A 19,827-nucleotide genomic window follows, 5' to 3' on the forward strand; every position below is an offset into this window, starting at 1 on the left:
AGGTGGCGTGCTTTGATATTCAATCCCCTTGAGAATACTTTGTAGAACCACTTTCTGCAATCAAGGCTACAAGTCTTTAATTGTGTGTCTCTACCAGCTTTGCACACCTACAGACTTACATTTCCACCCTTTCTTCTTTGCTATATACCAAAAAACATCAGAGCAAAATCAGGCAAATTGGATGGAGAGCATCTCTAAACTTCAATTATAAAGTCTTGCCAGTCACATGTAGTCTAGATTACACACAGAAACTTTGGCCTCCAGCTAGAAATCCATCAGATGTCCTCAAAGTCTATGCTTTTATGCAGCAAAGATACAAATACTCTGACTAAAACTGAAATATTGAAGATGAAATTTTGCACCTGACCTGAAAGCAGGATAAAATAGATGAAATGCCACATCCTGAGGGCTCATATGTCCCACAGGTGATTTTTAAGTGGACATCCTCTGCCTGAGAAAAAACAACTAGTGCACACATAAAGATCAAGGACTTTATTATCAAATTAAACATTCAGACATCTGTGTTATTTTTCTATTTAAAAAAAAAATGGTAATACTCATTCAAAGACTGGCCTCTTATTTCCGATCAGATAGCATTATTAGTGTAATTGCACAAATCATTTACACATTTGGAAAGCATGAAATGGAAAACCTGACATGAACTTATATAATAACTTATTTTTTTATTAAAATACAAAAAATTGTAAAACAATTACAGGACCTATAATAAAACTCCCCTTCCATGTCTGTGGCATGTTGCATGTGTTAGATATCATTAAACATAGTCCCGTGTTAAACAATGACTGTAGCTTCAGTATGAACTAGTATATTTTCTGTGTAGTTTACCCATCTTGTTAAGCACTTTGGGGCAGGGTCACTCACATGCCAGTTTTCCATCAAAAGATGAGAGAGTGATGGCAAAGGCTTGAAGGGCACACATAGGAAAACTGTAATCCATGGAGAAAACGTCCTCCGCCACTCGGCCAAATTGCATCACAATGTAATCCTCTGCAAGAGACATTAAAAGGCTCCTGAAGACATCAGGGCAAATAGATCGGGCAGTTTTGCAATTAAGAGAGTAGCGTGATCATTTTACCATTGTCTGGGTGGATAATCTGGAAGTTTTTTACAGAGGCCTGCGTCACACGTCCGTGGAAGTTCAACACGTATGACTGAGTCTGTTCATTCCAGCTTGGGGGTTTGTTCACCAAAGTGACCAGTTTGTCTGTGTTTCCATTCGAATGGCGGACCAGTAGAGTCTCAAGCTCCTGAAATAAACTTGAATGTCACCTCAGCTGAAATATCTGCATGACCGATTTTGTACATTGTTTTTTTTTTAACAAAGACTTACATTTTTGGGGCAAATGTATACTCTTTCATCGTTCTCCAGCATGCCAGGGATGATCACTGTCATTTTTCTTGGACCCTTGAAACCCAGAACATTTGTCTCCTGGAACAGAAAAATTTAAGTGTCTTGCAGGTTTTACCACTTGTTATATTGTGTAAAGCGCTGTGTGTGTGTGTGTTTGTGGGTTTAGGACTCACATAGCATATGGCTGCCAGTTCTTGCCGCACTGACTCACTCTCTTTAATGAAAGGTTTTTTCTCTGGGTTTTCACCTCCATCATAGACCGTAAACTTTGTGCCCAGAACATTAGACCTGAAGCAATTGAGAGTTAAAGTCTTAAAAGTAATACCATAACATGTGTGCAAAAGCACACCACGGTCTCAATTTTAACAGATGGACATACTAAGAGGATGTCAGGCATTGGAGCACTCGGTTTGGCATTTTGGGAATTTCTATTTGGCTTTATTTGTTTGTTCTAATGTTATAACCAGGTAAATCTAAAATGAATAAGTTGGACATTGCAAGCCCATTGAATAGTGACATATCAGTAATCTATTTGGTATTGGAGCATTTTAGCATGGTTTAATTTAATTTTAATAAGAAATCAGATTTGTATCACACCTCTGATAAATGTTTGGTCATTTTAGAATGGAAGATGGAAGAAAACTGGTAAAAAAAACACGAGGAAAATCCCACAACACAGTAACGTCATGGAAGTGCTATTCAATTCAGGTAATTTATTTAGCACTAATTGACAACAAATGTAATTTCAAGGCACTTTACAAGACAAAACGGTCCAATTTATAAGCAGTACATAGAGTTCCCTATCTCGAGCAGTGGAGAGGAATAACTCCCTTTCATCAAGTAAAGGCCTCCATTAGAACATGTTTTAGTATGAGTGACCATCTGTTGAAACCAGCTAGGGGTTAAAAGAAGGACGGGGCTATGGGTACTTTCTGTAGGAAAAAGGTAAATATACCCAAAGTCAGGAGTAGCAATTCAAAAGCTTTGTCCAGAATAGTAACAGAAACAATAGAATTTTCAATAGGTTGTGCAGTTATGAAACACAGACAAACAAAGAAGTTTGCTTTATGAAACGCATCTAAAGTGTACAAAGAGTTGATGGCAACAATTGTTTAATCATAGTTTCATCAAGGAAAGACGCAGCTAAACTCTGAAGTATGGAAACAGGAGTACTTTCTATGGTAAAACAAAGACACTACACAAGGTCAATGGCATTAATGGTTTTCAATTGCTTCATCCAGGAAAGAAACACAGTTAAACACAGAAGCACTAAGCCAACAGTACTTTCATACAAAAAGAAAAGCAAAGACAGTACACCCTCTGCAAAGTGTAAACTAAGAGTTTTATGTAGTATAGATCCAGAATAATTAAGGTATACCACTCAAATTTGGCTCCTTCTTTATTTTTCTTTAAAATAAGACACTAAAGAATATAAGGCAAGTGGTTTTGCACATTAAGATTTAAATAATTGTAAAACCTTGTGAAGACATGGCAATTTATAAATTAAAACTACAAATAACAATGGGGATTCATTCTTTCCTATTAAAAATCCTTGTTTTTTGCTAAATATTTGAAAAATAAGAAAGGGATGGACTTTTACATCTTTCGTCATTAGTGTGTATCTTTACACAGTGTTGACTTGCAAGAAGTTCAGATTCATTTTCCAGCCTGTGCATGGACTTTGAATTTTCTCCTCATGCATGAATAGGTTCTCTCCAGGTACTCTGGCTCCCTCCCACAGTACAAAAATATTCATGTTAGATTAATTGGTGTCTCTAAATTGTCCTTAGGAGTGAGTGTGTGCGTGCGTGCGTGGTTGTTTTTCCTGTGTGTCTCTGTTTTTCTCCTGTGATGGACTAGCGACCTGTCCAGGATGTGCCCTGCTTCTCGAGCAATGACCGTTGGAGATAGGCGCCAGACCTTTTATTGCAAAGGTATACAGCCAACATCCTTTTTGCTTTAATTTGTTTGTCCAGGAAAGAATCATTAATAATGAGCAGTGCATACAGGTTTTGGACCAATTTCAAGACAATGCGTTTTTCACAGAGAAGACGTTGCCAAACAACAGCCTGGATTCATTACATCACTATTACACCAATTTACTTTTGAGCAGTTCCGAATAAATACTAGAACAAGTGAGTGTTACTAGCGGAGATGATAAAACAACTTCAATATGATTTATATAAACCTTCCTTTAGACATTAAACATTCAATTGTACCTTAGTTTTCCGATGTAGGAGTTTGTATCTCTGGATAGATTTGTTGGGTCAGTGGAAATAAGATAGTTGGACGTTTTGCACTTTTTTCTCTTTCTGCCTGCCATCAGAAACACCTTCAAGGGAAAACAATAAAGAATGGATTTCAGTAAAGACAAAAAAACAAAAAAAAGATTTACCACAATTGGGACAGCTCCAGGACGTAAATAATTTTTTGTGTTAAAACCAGTCTTAACATTTTCAGGAAGATTCTTGCAAAAATGCTAACCCTCTTGCCGTCCTCTTTTTCCATGTGGAGGTAATAAGTTGGGTAGATGCCCTTCTCCACGCCTCTCCTGTCCCTGGTTACCCTGCACTGGATTGTCACGTCTCTTGGGGCGGGACGGAGGGAGAACTTCTCAAGGTCCTCCACGGACATCGGAGAAGTAACCTGAAGCAGGAAAGGCATTTAATTCCCATAGTGTTGTTTTTGGTGCCTATTTCCCCCCAAGATATTTTGAACAATATTCTACTTTTAAAGTCTTACCCTTTCGTTATGTTCACTGCCTGAGGATGAAGTCTCTCTGGAGTTGGAGTTGTATGATGCCAGACTAGACGGAGTTTTGTCTGCTTTTCTTGACTTTTTGTCCTTCTTCTGCTTGGATTCTTCTTCAATTTCCTCATCTTTGCTCTCGTCGCTTATTTGACACCTAGCTGTAAGTTTTCCCACAAAACAGTCTTTATTAGCTTTATATAATTGTAGATTGTTCAGTAGATTAGATCACACCCTCACTCACATGTATCCAGGGTTTTTTTGTTCATGGGTGAGGGAGGATCGGGCTCCTGAGGATCTTCCCCATCTTCTTTGTCGCTTTCATTGTGTTTATTCTTTAGAGTTGCATCCTTCACCTCAGGTTTTATTTCAGGGACTGAATCCTCTTGCAAATGTTTCTCTGCAAAATAAACTAAAAATTAACTTAGCAGGATAATACAAAGTTGAAGCATCGAGATCACAGAATAAATAGCATGAAAGTGGTTATTTCTCTTGGTTACTTTTACGTTCTTGTTTGGTCTTCTTCTGTGTGTCAACCGATTCCTTGACTTTGTCCTTTTTCTTAGTTTTTTTCTCCTTCTTCTCCTTTTCTTTATCCTTTTCTAGCTCCTCTTCTGTCTGTTCCACCACTGAAATATTCAAATATCCACTGATAATCAATTACTACAAGCCCCTTGACGTTTTTCATAGGAATGCATAAAATGTCAGCACAGTATCAGCTCAGTGAGATCGTAAATTGTGAAAAATCTTACGTTTCGGTTTGTCTTTTTTGACATCATTCTTTTTTGTCTTTTTTTCCTCCTCGACAGCTATGTTCTCTCCTTGACCATTCACCTCAGGCTCTTGGTCAACCTCTAAGTCCATCGTTTTGGGAGCAACCGGCTTCTCTGGAGACATTTCATCTGAGACCAAGCTTGCCTTCATGTCACCCTCACCCAGTGTGATCTCATCCAGGGGGTTGTCATGGGCATGTTCTACTTGATCTTTGAGAAACAAAAAACAACAGTGTTGGTCTGAAGTGTAGATGCGCTGATCATCAGCATGACGTCATGTTCATTTCTGAGGCTTTAATGATTTAATTTAACCATTCTTTTTTCAGGATGAACTAAAGATACAACTTCAGTGATTTAAAAAAAAACTAATATTTTATATTTATTTTGGATTTTACTAATCCACAAAAAGTCAAAATTATAAATACAGGCTCATATATTTGCATACACCTACCAATATTTGGATAAATGCTCTTTAGTAAGTTTCACAGAAACAATAACAACATATCAAAAACAATAACAACAAAACTGTTAAACTCCTGGCATCTTGTTAATGATAGTCCTGAGCCTTGGTGGTTCCTGGGATTTTCTTAAACATCCTAACTCTGTTGCCTTTATCTGAGGGTTACAGTTTTGGTGGGGTGAGAGAAACATGGACACTGCTGGTTGTTCTAATGGGACAGTCATCCTAAACACACATCAAAACTGGGTTTGGAAAACATAAAACATGCTGACATTAAGCTTCTAGCATGCCCTGACCTCAACCCTATTCAAGTTCATGTATTATGAGTAAAAGCTGCATCTCTATGCCAGGAAACCAACCATTTTAACAAAAAACTTTACCAATCCTGTCAAAAAAAGTGGTGGACTATCCTGAGAGAATCTTGCTTGGGCCTTGTTAGCTTCAAAAAATAATTTGTTTTTCCACAGATCTTCTAAGGGACATTTACCTAAATAGTGGAGGGGTTTAGGTATATTTGTCAGCATGTTTGGTTTCAAAATTCTGTTGGCTTGATTAGTGGTGGGTCTTGTGAGCCTCACCACTTGTTGCCTCCCAGCCAATTGAAATGCAGAAAAGTATCAAAGATTCTTGGCTGCATGTAAGCTGTTCGAACAAGCAGGGGACACCTAGTCAAAACATGCGGTTGCCAACTACCCATCGACTGCACATGCATTTAAGCAATAGAAAACCTGCTTAGGGAAGATCTGACAGATATGTAATTTTTTTTATCTGGTATCTTATTTCATGCACACCTCTTTCTAATGTTACCCTGGGCAGTTATATGCATAAAAAACTGCCACCAGGTTTCATAAAATATAAACTTTTACACCAATCAAAATTACAATGCATTTAAAATGCATTTATGAACACAAAAAATCAATATGACACTGTATGAACTTGTGCCTGGCACTGTATATTTGTTCACAAACAATATAACATTGTTCAAACACTAACCAGTCAGAGATGTGGTGCTCAGGGACTGAGAGATCAACAGAGGCATCTCTTCTGAGTTGAGAGTTTTGTGCTTTCGATTCTTTTGGCGAGCGTCTCTATTGGCCACCACCATTTGAGTGTCTGCTCTCTTTTTTTGCTGCTTTTTCATCAAAAGCGCTCGCTAAAGATCAAAAATGAAAAACCAATGATTCAAAAATAAACATTTTTTTCTTGGTATTTGAAGAAGAAAAAAAACACATTACCCATACATGCAAATTCTTTTACACTATGTAATTCTACAGGTTTTATGTAATATTAAAGGTGATCTATTGAATTCAAATTGCAGGAGCACACACTTTATTATCAATGAATACCACAGTATTGAACTAGTCAGAAGTTTACATACTCATCAATGAATTTTGGGCTTTTAATGCTGCAATTAGAAGGATGTTTCTCAGGATGCACTGACAGATTTGTATTATTAAATTAAAGATTATTTGATAACAAATAAAGATTAAAATTTGATCAAACATGATCGCAGTATATAAAATAACAAAATAAGTTAAGATTTAATACGTTTTTGTACAACATGCATCCATCTTCCTATGAAGGGGGCAGATGGATGGATGGACGGACGGACAGACGGACAGATGGATAATACACAACAATAAATTACACGAAAATGGTGAATGCAGACTATGCTGACATTTGATTATAAAAAGGGTTTAAATAATTTTGGACATGTTTTGAATATTTAGGTATTTAGTGTATCTGATATACAGGGGTTGGACAATGAAACTGAAACACCTGGTTTTAGACCACAATAATTTATTAGTATGGTGTAGGGCCTCCTTTTGCGGCCAATACAGGGTCAATTTGTCTTGGGAATGACATATACAAGTCCTGCACAGTGGTCAGAGGGATTTTAAGCCATTCTTCTTGCAGGATAGTGACCAGGTCACTACGTGATACTGGTGGAGGTAAACGTTTCCTGACTCGCTCCTCCAAAACACCCCAAAGTGGCTCAATAATATTTAGATCTGGTGACTGTGCTGGCCATGGGAGATGTTCAACTTCACTTTCATGTTCATCAAACCAACCTTTCACCAGTCTTGCTGTGTGTATTGGTGCATTGTCATCCTGATACACGGCACCGCCTTCAGGATACAATGTTTGAACCATTGGATGCACATGGTCCTCAAGAATGGTTCGGCAGTCCTTGGCAGTGACGTGCCCATCTAGCACAAGTATTGGGCCAAGGGAATGCCATGATATGGCAGCCCAAACCATCACTGATCCACCCCCATGCTTCACTCTGGGCATGCAACAGTCTGGGTGGTACGCTTCTTTGGGGCTTCTCCACACCGTAACTCTCCCGGATGTGGGGAAAACAGTAAAGGTGGACTCATCAGAGAACAATACATGTTTCACATTGTCCACAGCCCAAGATTTGCGCTCCTTGCACCATTGAAACTGATGTTTGGCATTGGTATGAGTGACCAAAGGTTTGGCTATAGCAGCCCGGCCGTGTATATTGACCCTGTGGAGCTCCCGACGGACAGTTCTGGTGGAAACAGGAGAGTTGAGGTGCACATTTAATTCTGCCGTGATTTGGGCAGCCGTAGTTTTATGTTTTTTGGATACAATCCGGGTTAGCACCCGAACATCCCTTTCAGATAGCTTCCTCTTGCGTCCACAGTTAATCCTGTTGGATGTGGTTCGTCCTTCTTGGTGGTATGCTGACATTACCCTGGATACCGTGGCTCTTGATACATCACAAAGACTTGCTGTCTTGGTCACAGATGCGCCAGCAAGTCGTGCACCAACAATTTGTCCTCTTTTGAACTCTGTTACGTCACCCATAATGTTGTGTGCATTTCAATATTTTGAGCAAAACTGTGCTCTTACCCTGCTAATTGAACCTTCACACTCTGCTCTTACTGGTGCAATGTGCAATCAATGAAGACTGGTTACCAGACTGGTCCAATTTAGCCATGACACCTCCCACACTAAAATGATAGGTGTTTCAGTTTCATTGTCCAACCCCTGTACTTGAATGCACCATAAAGCGCAGCTGGTGGAAAAGCCCTTCTGGCCAGCGGGGTGGTACCAGTGTTTCATAGCATCTCATATGCTGTGTAGTTGTGGATTATGCATAAAAGCCAAGAAACCAACTCATTCAAAAAATCTTCACTATTGGTCAAATATCCACGCAGAATTATGTCTGAAGCTTGTTTATGGCTACAAAAAGCATGTTTTTTTATTGCCACTTGCTAAGGTATATATATCCAAATATTGGTGAGTGTGTATGTATACTTTGAACATCTATACATAAATTTGAACATGTGGGGATTGTCAAACAAATCCTCAATCAATTCCAGCTTTTAAAACCTAACCCTTGTTTCTAAATCCTATTGCAGTCGTTTGCTATACGAAAAGAGCTTCTCAAATGCATCATTAAAGGACCAAAATAAATATTGAGTTCATGGAGATGATGAGTGCATGTAACTCCTGACTGGCACTGTAAGTCAGACATTATAATGCAATGAAGAATAAACACAGCTTGAGCAGATGCTTAAACACCAGGTGGATTTTACACAGTCATGGCCCAATGACACTCGAGAGAGGTTAATTCTAGATTAATTGTACAATTTTAGGTTACAATAAAAAACACTTTAATAATCCCAAAGGAAAATCTAATTCAGATGACTGTGTACAGGTCATCCACAAATGCAAAGAAAATCCCAAGATGATATAAAGAAAAACACAACGTAATCATAGCTACTTAATTTGGCTAAAACTAGAAGAACACTATTCATAAAAAACTCAACTCAAATATAAATTTGTTATATCACAGATTTTGCAAGTTTGCTATTGATCTGAAGAACATAATAGTTAGTGCGTGTACCTGGTTGTCCAGCTTTTGTTGTCGTATGTCAGGGTCCTCCATAGCTGAGCAAAGAATCGCACCTAATCACAGCTTGTGAAGAGGAGGGTATAGAAGCAACAGATGAAATGCACTGTCAACGTGTATTCGGAGTGAATTAGTTGATTTTGTCCTGGAGGTAAATAATTTGTGGTAATTAAGCGTAGAAGCTGGTGTTTGTGCCACCCAGCTCCATCTGGCTGTCTGTCCACCTGTATGCAGCAGAAGGCAAAGTAGATTAAATGGGGATAATGTTCTTAAACCACAGTGCACAGCTTCTTCTCCCGTGCAGACAGGGAGTCCCTTGAACACAAACAAGCTTTACATGGCTGTTTTTATTAAGATACTGTGGCCTGTTGGTGCTAGTGAAAAATGAGAGACCATGCTGTAAGGTGGTGTACTGCTGCTGATAGTCTTTTCCAAGCAGCAGTCTGCATTACTTAGTCCATGTACAAACAACTAAATGCGAAATCTGCACCATATGTTCAAGTCTTTCTTTTTTAAGAAGACACTCTGTGGTATCAATCTATAAGATCTCTTAAAACAAATAGAAAAGAGATATAACCTGACTGCTACTGCAACAGCTGGACAGATTTATCCCAACGCTACAGGGATAGTTGCACAGAAAACTTGCTGTGTTATTTATTTAATCTAAAAGCAGGGTTTATGCTGTTAGCACAAAAACTGGGTAGTTTTGACCAATTACTGCATAAAAACAAACTGCCTGTTTGGACTATGCAACAGCCTTACCAAACCCTACTGAACTTCTTCCACAGGGTGAATTAACAAATGGATGGTAAAATGGCAAAGATGGTGAAATTATGCTAATAATGTTAATGTCAGTGCATTGTGTTAATGACTTTAGTTTGCACTTGAGGAAGAGTGTTTTTAAATGAAGATATTTTCAGCCTTTTAGCTGCTAAGTGTATAGTGCAAGGCTGCAAGCCACACTTTGACCAACAGATTGATCTTAAAGTTAATATAAACAAGCAATGTTTTCAAGCGAACTAAGCTGTTGCACAGGGTTCCAGGCCAGCATGGATGCATGAAGGTAAGCCCAAAATTGTACATACAGCTGGCAGATTTAAATTAAAAAAAATTTTATTTCTGGAACTGTTTTAGAGTGGTTTGGAGCTTACCTTAGAAGCTTCAGTGTCTGTATAAACCACATTGTGTCTGATCCAATATGCGTGGTACCCCAAGGCTGTTTTTAGGGCCCATTTCAGCTTCCTCCTACTTTCCAAAAACATGCATATTAGGTTATCTGATTACTCTAAATTACCCTAAAAGTGTGAGTGGATGTACAGTATGTATGATTGTTTGTCACTTATGTCTTTTGTGTTTTTTTGAGCTGTAAAAGACAGGTGACCTGTTTACGGTTTACTCCACCTTTCCCTTTCTAAGTGCTCACTGCTTTTGACCCATTTATGAAAAAGCCTGGAAATATTACAGCTTCACCGGAATAAGATAATATATTTTTTATATAGTCAGAAACCTGCCACATCTGTTGTTGATCAATTCGATTTTTATGAAGAATGTTGTTAAACAAAAATAAGAAAACTGGACAAGAAGACCTAGGTTTGAAAAATATATTATAGAAGATGAACAGTAACTTCAAACATATTCCAGGAAAAACTTGGCAAATACCCAACACAAGACCCAAGAGTTGCATAATCCCTCAATCAGTTACCAAATTATAATTTATCATTGTTGAGCTGTGCTACCTTTGGACGGTTTCGTAGATGCAAGCGAAGATATGAGACCTATAGTTCTGTTTTTGCAACAAGGCCAGTTACAAAGTGCTTAAACATACAATTGCAAAATATGCCTGTTATTTGTAGACACATCATTGATTTATTCCTTGAGTTAGGTACGGTTGTCTTGTTCCTGAATGATTTATATGTCATTGTAAAGGCCGTTCATCAATCTTTGTAAAATGTTTTTTGACTAGACTAAAAAGGGCAAAAACAAATCTTTAGAAGGACCTTCAATAATCTTGAAGGAGAATTGTGTAAAAACCGAGCCTCTTATGTATGAAAAAGTCACAAATCTCAAATGTTTCTTGGAAAGCTGAACAATAAGTAATGAAACAGTAATATTCAGATCATAGATGGAGTGACTTTAGTTTTTTTGTAAGCAGGTGGAGAGGACCCATTATTGCAACAAATGAACAGCAATCTTTGTTTAAAACATCTTGAACACAATTGAAATTCTTCAAAAATGTTCCCTTTTGTCCCACAGTGATGGTGGAAAGCTTCCAGTAAACCCCACAGACTGCCCCGTGTTTCCCCTTTGCGTGTGTCGAGATCTGAGAGCTTCCTACACAATCCCAGACTGCCTTTCTCTTGATCAAAGGTAGCATGTGTTATTCAGTCAAATTATGATAAAGGGGTTCCTGTTACAATTAAGGGGAAGTTGTTTTTTTTTTTTTCACCACAGCCCCCTCCCCTCTTATTCTCCCCTGACTTGTTGGCACATTGGTCAGATAACTGTGGACATGAGAGCACTGGCTTTGACCTCTCCTCGACAGTAATGATTGCACTTTGACTCCCAGCTTTTTTGTCCAAGCGATGATGACCCTGCATGTGCTTTCTTGAGACTAGAAGTGAGTTAAGGCAGATCCCTCAGTGTTAGGGACTGCTACAACTCACCACTTGTACAGCAACCAACATAATTGTTAAAGAGAGATTTTCACAAAGTTCTGTGGTCTCTTGCCCTAACTTCAGCTCAGATGACTGGATTTAGCAGTCACAGTTCCATGCATCCATATCCCATATGCTTGCATGGGAACGTGTCCTTTTTCCCTTGCAGTCCCCCCCACCCTTCATATACCCCCATCCACTTCCTGCTATCTCCAGGGCCAATCTAAGGCTGCGCTATTACGAGTCCTGTACTAGGCGTGTTGGCGGCCGATTTAGAACATCAACACCATCAATCAACCCAGTGAAGGGGCCAACCAGCTGGCTGAGCCGTCCCGTCCCAGCACCGTACAATTTGTCATCCAACAAGGCCAACTTGCGTTCATGTAACTACACCCAAACCTTTCTCTACTTTGTCTCTACCCTTCTGATGACTTTTTGACTCAGCCTTCTGAACGACTTCCTTGAAGCCTTGATGTCTCAACTCACAAAAGCCTCTATGCCAAACGTTTTAAGCTTGTTTTCTTTTTGTCTCTCCATATGAGAATAATTGTGCAGTAATGGACAGTCATGAAACAAAGCTAACTTTGGTTCCCGTTGACTAATGTTTGTGTTGCTGTTAAAAAAGGGGGGACTAGCAGCCAGCTTTATTCCTCATTTTGGTCATTACTTTCGCTGGAAAAATGAGCTGTTCTTTGGCTATTACAAATATTTCCTCGTTTGTTTTATACGTCTGAGCTGAACTGGATAATTATGTGCTAGAGTACATGGACAACATATAAACAAACAAGTAAACATGCAGTGGAGAAACCATGAGTCACATTCCTATAAACCCTAGATATGCTAACCCAAACTGCTCAAGTATTCAGTTTTAGGTATACTTTCGGTTGAGTTGCAATAATAGAGCAGAACAGACTTCATCAGTCTGTAAAATTCAGAGACACGGTTGATTAAAAAGGAAAGATTTAAAGTGCCTTTCAAACACATCCATGGATTTACACCATTTTACATTTTGTCACATGACAACCACAAACTTCAATTCATTTTACTAGGATTTTAAGTGTCAAAGCAACACAAAGTAGTGCAGAATTATGGAAAAGAAAAAAAAAAAAAGGATAAACGATTTTAAACATTTTTGGCAGATAAAAATCTAAAAGGTCTGACATGGATTCAGCCTCCCTGTCTCAATGATTTGTAAATACACCTATCACAGCAACTGCAGCTGCAAATCTTCCTTCCACTCTTCCATGAAGGCCAGACAACTAATAGTTGTCTTGTCAATAAATGTTTCCATCTGATCTGTGGATCTCAACAGCTCCTCCAGAGTTACCATGGACCTCTTGACTGCTTCTCTGATTATTGTTTCCTGTATCAGTTTACATGGATGGTCAGCTTTAACTTCTCTGCTGCTCTCTTCCTGACCTGTCTGCTTGTCTTGCTTGGTCATCTTGATGTTTGTTCATTGTTTTCTAACAAACCTCTAAAGCCTTAACAGAAAAGCTGGATTTATTCTGATATTAAATCATAGTTTTTTAGATGACATCAGAAGGTAAAAGGTTGCACTGGATCTTATTTAGAGGTATTATAGTAAAGGGGGCAACATATTATTCAGGGTTTTATTTAAAAACTTAAATAATGCACTAGTGTTTATCTATTTTGATCTATCAATAAAATACCAATAAAAATACAGTGAAGTTAGTGGTTGTAACTGGCCAAATTGTGAAAAAATTAAGGAATATTAATACTTTTGCAAGGCAATTTATGTTCCAACTTTTTGCCCTTTACCAATATGTAATGAACGAGACACCACAGCTTTTTTAGGTTAAAATCTTTTTTTTTGGTTAAATCATAATGAGGTATCTGACTGCAGCAATGCATTTGAGAAATTCCCTCCAGGAATGATGTCATGGATACCATCCTAACACATCCATACAGGCTTCCTCTCCTTCTTATAATTGCTCAGCCTTGCTGTCTTGCTGTCTTTCTGCTCCGCTCTGACTCCACAGGCCAGCTGAGTGGGCCCTGGAGGCACAGAGCAGGCCTCAGAGTTGTCCGAACAGCCAAAATGAAAGTCTGGGGAAGTTCCTTGCTCTTTTGTCTCCACCATCTCTGCCGGGGGAACAAGTGCAGCACAGTGCACTGACTTGGGAGTGTGTCGGCCGGGGTCACGGCATGGCAGCCTGACAGTCCCTCCCAGTCACGCTACCATTCCTCCCCTTGGCGCCCCAACCCTGCAGACGGCTAGAACAGCCGGCCCAGCTGCACAACTGGCTGCCCCTTCTACCCGTTCAATCAGCCAGGGTCAACCACAATCAACCAGTGACGATGCACATCTGTGTGTGTGAGCAGGGAGGTATGCCGCAAAGAGTTCCCCTCCTTCTCTGAATCCCATAAACAAAAGAGTAAAGCGTCCTCAGCCGCAACAAACCGAGACATGAAAATTTATGTGCAAGAAAACATAAAACGCTGCAAACAGTGGAAGGCAAAGGCTGTGTCAAATTTAGAAGATCAACTTTCAAATCTGTGCAGGGGATTAGCAACAATCTGCAAATCACAGCCGACACTTCCAAATATCCGAGTGAAAATGATTTGTGCTAAACAGAACCAGGCATAAAAACTGGGCGGCTTTTTCGCCGGTCGCACGCAACTTTATTTGCTTGTGAATAATCTTCCAGCATCCCATTCAAGAATTGGCACGTTTGATTTTGGCTTTACAAAGCATGTTTTACAAATTTTACCCTGGCCAAGAGAAACTGTACCTGGCAGTCATACTGAAAAGGGCTTTCCTAACCTGCTCTCGGCATAAACGAGCCCAAAAACAGCTTGGATTTTAATGCCAGAGCAGATTACATACAGATGGATATATTGCATCTAAATTAATAATCAAAATTAATAAAAAAACGCTAAAATATAACCTAAAATAAAGACTGGGTTTGCATCAAATATCAATTTGGTATTGTCATATTTCTGCTTATAATCAATCCATTCAAGTTGTAACTTCCATGGTGTTCTTTGGGTACTTGCAAGAAAAATGTGTTTAGGGACATAAGGGAGTGATCGGGCAAAATTATAACAAGCAGAAATTGGACCCTTGGCACTGGCCTTGTTTTGAAAAGTCTTAATGACAAATCACCACTTTTCCTTTCACCTCCTAGTGTTTCATCTGAACTCTACCCAGGTTGTTCTGCTTCCTTTCTGCAGAACCACATCACCAGCTGAGATGGCTTTAATCTACTTACAACAGGATTCTGGAGCAAATATTTTATGGTGTAATGCCTGCCTGGACTTCTATGATAGAAATAGTTTCTGTTATCGTGCTTGGTGCTGCAATTTAAAAGGGTACATTGGGTCAGTGGGGATTGGGGTAGTGGTTCTCACACTTTTCAAAAGACCTCTCCACTAAATCCTAAATTAAGACATTTTTAAACAGGAATTGAAATTTTTGCATTTGTTGTTTTTTTATCAAAAAATTGAGATGCACGTTGCTATTAACAGGTTTTCTTCCAAGATTGCCCTGTATTTGGCTCCATCCATCTTCCCATCAACTCTGACCACCCTCCCTGTCCCTGCTGAAGAGAAGCACCCTCAGAGCATGATGGTGCCACCACCATGTTTGACAGTGGGGATGGTGTGTTCAGAGTGATGTGCAGTGTTAGTTCTCCGCCACACATAGCGTTTGGCATTTTGGCCAAAAAGTTCAATTTTGGTCTCATCTGACCAAAGCGCCTTCTTCCTCACGTTTGCAATGGCTTTCTTTTTGCCACTCTTCCATAAAGATAACATTTGTAATTTGTACAGTGCACGGCTAATAGTTGTCCTATGGACAGATTCCCCCACCTGAGCTGTGGATCTCTGCAGTTCGTCCAGAGTCTCCATGGGCCTCTTGGCTGCATCTCTGATCAGTGCTCTTCTTGTTCGGCCTGGAAGTTTAGGTGGACGGCCTTGTCTTGGTAGGTTTACAGTTTAGCCTTTCCATTTCCAGATGATGAGTTGAACAGTGCTTCGTGAGATGTTCAAAGCTTGGGAAATCTTTTATTAGCCTAAGTCTGCTTTAAATGTCTCTACAATTTTATCCCTGACCTGTTTGGTGTGTTTCTTGGACTTCATGATGCTGTTTGCTCCCCGATATTCTCTTAACCAACCTCTCAGCCCGTCACAGAGCAGCTGTATTTGTACTGAGATTAGATACACACAGGTGGACTCTATTTAGTCATTAGCAATCATCAGGCAACTTCTGAAGGCCATTGGCTGAACTCAGAGAAAAGGGGGCTTTTACACACCACACTTTTCACTTTTTTACTTGTAAAACATTTTTTAAATCATGTATAATTTCCGTTCCACATCACAACTGTATACCACTTTGTGTTGGTCTTTCACATAAAATTCCAATAAAATATATTTATGTTTGTGGTTGTAATGTGACAATATGGGGAACAGTTCAAGGGGTATGAATACTTTTACAAACAACAGTATTTTTGTCCTGTGGGAGGAAGACAGAACCTTTTGTGTGCACGAGGAGGGCTTGCAAACTCCATTTACAATGGCTCCAGCTTGGATTTGAACCCAGGACCTTCTTGTTGCAAGACAACTTCAATACCAACTGCTCCACCACCCAGTCTGCAGAGCATCTATTGCACCACATTTTCAGTCTTTTTGGTTCTAATCCCTGTTCAGGTCAGCTGGCTCATATGAAGCAAGGGAGTATATGGAACTTGATCAAACCAGATTAACTCTGATCAACTTCCTGAAAGTAAATATGGAGGATTATGTTTGAAATCAGAAGCTGTCATTTCAACTCAGAAAGTCACTGAACAGCCTGGAGTTTATTTTCTAATATGGCTGCTGTGCCTACAATATCTCATTGAAACTGTGGCACACATAGTACTGTATAAAGTCTATTTGTGAACATGTTCTCGTTAAGTGTTTGAATGCAGAAAACCAAAAAAAACACATTATTATCAGCTTGTTTTGCTAACAGTAGCTAACAATTAGCAAACCCCACTGTTTTATTGCAGTTAGAACACATTCAAGGTCTGACTTCAGAGAAAACTCAAACACACTAATACTGCTTATTGAACACTGTACATTACAGGAATAAACATAAATATTTAGTTGTTAACAAGGGTTGGAAATTACTGCCCAAAGTTTGGAATGAGTTTTCCTTCTAGAAAAGTTGGCTATGAAACAGCCAAAGCAAAGTACAAACTGGTGAATGGGCAAAATGACACACACTCACTTACTTTACTTTACTTTAATTGATTTTCTCTTTTCTGTTAAAACTTTAAAAAAATAATGAAGAATAGAGTCACTTTGACTATTGAAGTAAACATTTTAATGATTCCTTTGCATAGGCTGCTTTCTGTTTTTCATTAACCTTCCTAGTAGGAGGAACAGACTTAGTAAAGGAATTCAGTTTCATGTAAACTGTTGACAAGTAAATCTGCTAAAGATTTTAGCTTCAATATAACCAACTGCTTGGATCCTTTTATCTTCTTAATGACGATGAGTTGTGAAAGTGTTAACAAAAAGAAGAAAAAGTTGACTTTTAGTTTATAAACCTCTGGCTCTGTCTTGGCTAAACAAACACACAAAGCTTCACCTTAGAGAAAAAGCAACTACTGTTGCCCCAGTTATAACAAGAGGCCGCAGCAAGTCTTTTAGACCTGACTGATGGCTGAAGGATAGCAAAGCTAAATCCCAGCCCAGGTGACCACCAGCAGTCTCTGTCTGCCTCCTTGTCTTGAGGGTCTAACTACTTAATAAGTGGCTGTCCAAGGTTTCCTGGACATAGTCCAGACCAGCAGAGGCCCTGTTCAAAACGGACGAGCACCAGCATAAGGAGGGCTCCATTTATCAATCAGACCAATCACAGACTTTTCCGGGACTGGGGACAGCCACATGTTGGGGATTAGCTGCATGGAATTCAGTACAACTAAATTGCGGAGTCGGTCGGTTGGAGATTATAGCAAAATCAACAGTTAAAGAGTTGGATTACCCTTCAGATGCAGCTGTTTGTATTACCTGTTAATGTAAATTTAGGTTTAAAGTTAAACTTTGACAGCCAACACAGCTGCAGAGGCTAAACTATTGCAACAGGGAACTAGATGGTTAGAAAATAATGTAAAGTCATGAAACGGGCATTTTTGAAAACCTTTTAAATGAAAAAAGTCTGAGCAGTGCTATGTTTTGGTGCTTACATAGTGCCATAACATTTTCAACTTGAATATACAGCATCAATCTTTGCACATTTTGTCACATTACAACCATAAACGTTTATTGGGATTTTATGTGATAGATCAACAGAGAACAGCGGACAATTGCAAAATCGTTGATACTTAGTTGGACTACACATAATTATTCTTTAATCTAAACCATTCCATTGTAGCTCTGACTGTATGTTTAGTTTCTTTGGCCTTCTGAAAGGTAAACCTCTGTCCCACTCTCAATTCTTTTGCAGCTTGTAAGAGTTTTTCTTTCAGGAATGCCCTGTTTTCTTTAAACAATGGCTTATTTCTTGCCACTCCATTATTAAGGTCAGATTTGTAGAGTCCACAATTAAGAGTTTACGCACCAACATATTCTCCTGTGATTGTGAGCTGTGGATTTTTGCAGCTCCTCCAGAGTTACAGTGGGTCTCTTGGTTGCTTTGTCTGTCAATTTATGTAGACAACCCTGTCTTTGTAGGTTTATCTTTTTATTTTTGGGTGTTCTGGGTATTCCAGATTAAAAAACTTGGACCAGTGCGTTATTATCTAACTCTACTGTAAACTTCTCCAGAACTTTATCGGTGACATTTCTACTGTGTTCCTTGGCCTTAATGATGCTGTTTGTTAACTAATGTTCTCTAACAAATTTCTGAGACCTTCACGGAATAGCTGTATTTATACCAATGCATGCAAAACGTGTTGATTTGTATTTGTAAAAGCTTGTTGGTCTATCACATAAAATTCAAGTCAATAAATTGCAGTTTGCAACACAATTTAGAAGCAGCTTTGCAAAAGAAATAGTCATGCTGCCCTAAATTGGCCACATCAATTCATGATCATATGCTGCCTAAAAATTTCCAAAGAACCGATAGACATGCTGTAGATTTTACATGATTTCTCCTCAGTGCCATGACATCACCGCATTACAAATGAGACTCATGTGAAGCTTCAAAGCAGATATTTGTTGTTGCCCTGCCTGTGTACAAGCTGTGAGCCAATGTGCAGCAGATTTAGAAACCAATGGAGAGAGTTCAGCTGTCACATCACCTCTGGCATGTTGTGTCACTCCTGCTCATTTCCATCTCTGCACACAGGTAACAGACAAGATGCTGACAGCTGTCAGAAAGGAGCTGGGTAGGTCTTGTCAACGATTCACTAAACTCAGCCCCCCACTGCTTTGTAGGACACGCACACTTTGACATAATGTGACTATAACAAGAGAGAGGGGGAGGGAGGTGTGTCTGTTTCTGATAGAGATAGATAGTGAAATACAGATAGGATATGAAAGAGGAGAAAGAAGAGACAGCACAACTGATCAGCTTGAAATATGAAGCAGACTCTTAAAGCAAAGAAGTTTTGCCTGGATTTTGGCTGAATATTACTTGTTTTAGTAAAAATGGTAGAAATGAATGCAGTTTGAACATTTCCATAGGCTCATGATGAGTATCATGTTTCACTAAGCTGTTTTGTGTAGCAGATCTTGGAGCACAATCAGTGCCCCCTCACCTACATTGGCTGTCAAAAGTGTACACAACCCTGTTAACATTTCCAGCTTTGTGAAACTTAAAAAAATGAGACCATTTGTCAAGAAGTGGCTCTTGGAGTAGAACCCTAATGCAGACAGGCAGGCAGGAACAGCTCGATGAGTATAAATGGAGGTTTTAATAAAGAACAAAAAAGGTAAAACTCACTTAGCAGGGAGGATGTAACAGATGCAGGCATGAACATGGA

The 19,827-nt window shown here is 39.1% G+C and overlaps 1 protein-coding gene across 1 annotated transcript; it reads right to left on the reverse strand.

Moving 5' to 3' along the window:
• Positions 1–477: 477 nt before the first annotated feature.
• On the reverse strand, positions 478–19,805 carry si:dkey-220f10.4 (tubby protein homolog). Its single transcript, XM_047384282.1, has 13 exons — positions 19,788–19,805; positions 9,234–9,463; positions 6,347–6,506; positions 4,873–5,103; positions 4,621–4,749; positions 4,365–4,520; positions 4,115–4,281; positions 3,857–4,018; positions 3,592–3,704; positions 1,546–1,660; positions 1,352–1,450; positions 1,097–1,268; positions 478–1,008 (listed from the first exon to the last, which is right to left on the reverse strand). The coding sequence occupies exons 2-13, from the start codon at positions 9,273–9,275 to the stop codon at positions 875–877; spliced, it is 1,680 nt and encodes a 559-aa protein (XP_047240238.1). The 5' UTR covers positions 9,276–9,463; positions 19,788–19,805; the 3' UTR covers positions 478–874.
• Between the last annotated feature and the right edge of the window lie 22 nt (positions 19,806–19,827).

The sequence above is a fragment of the Girardinichthys multiradiatus genome, chromosome 13 (genome assembly GCF_021462225.1).
Source record: "Girardinichthys multiradiatus isolate DD_20200921_A chromosome 13, DD_fGirMul_XY1, whole genome shotgun sequence".
Classification (NCBI taxonomy): Eukaryota; Metazoa; Chordata; class Actinopteri; order Cyprinodontiformes; family Goodeidae; genus Girardinichthys; species Girardinichthys multiradiatus.

Coding starts and splice junctions, on each gene's coding strand:
- si:dkey-220f10.4 (XM_047384282.1), bottom strand. CDS start 9,275: ATGGAGGACCCTGACATACGACAACAAAAGCTGGACAACCAG. Junction 4,282..4,364: donor CAAAAAAACCCTGGATACAT/GTGAGTGAGGGT, acceptor GAAAACTTACAG/CTAGGTGTCAAATAAGCGAC. Junction 1,009..1,096: donor GATTATCCACCCAGACAATG/GTAAAATGATCA, acceptor TGTCTCTTGCAG/AGGATTACATTGTGATGCAA.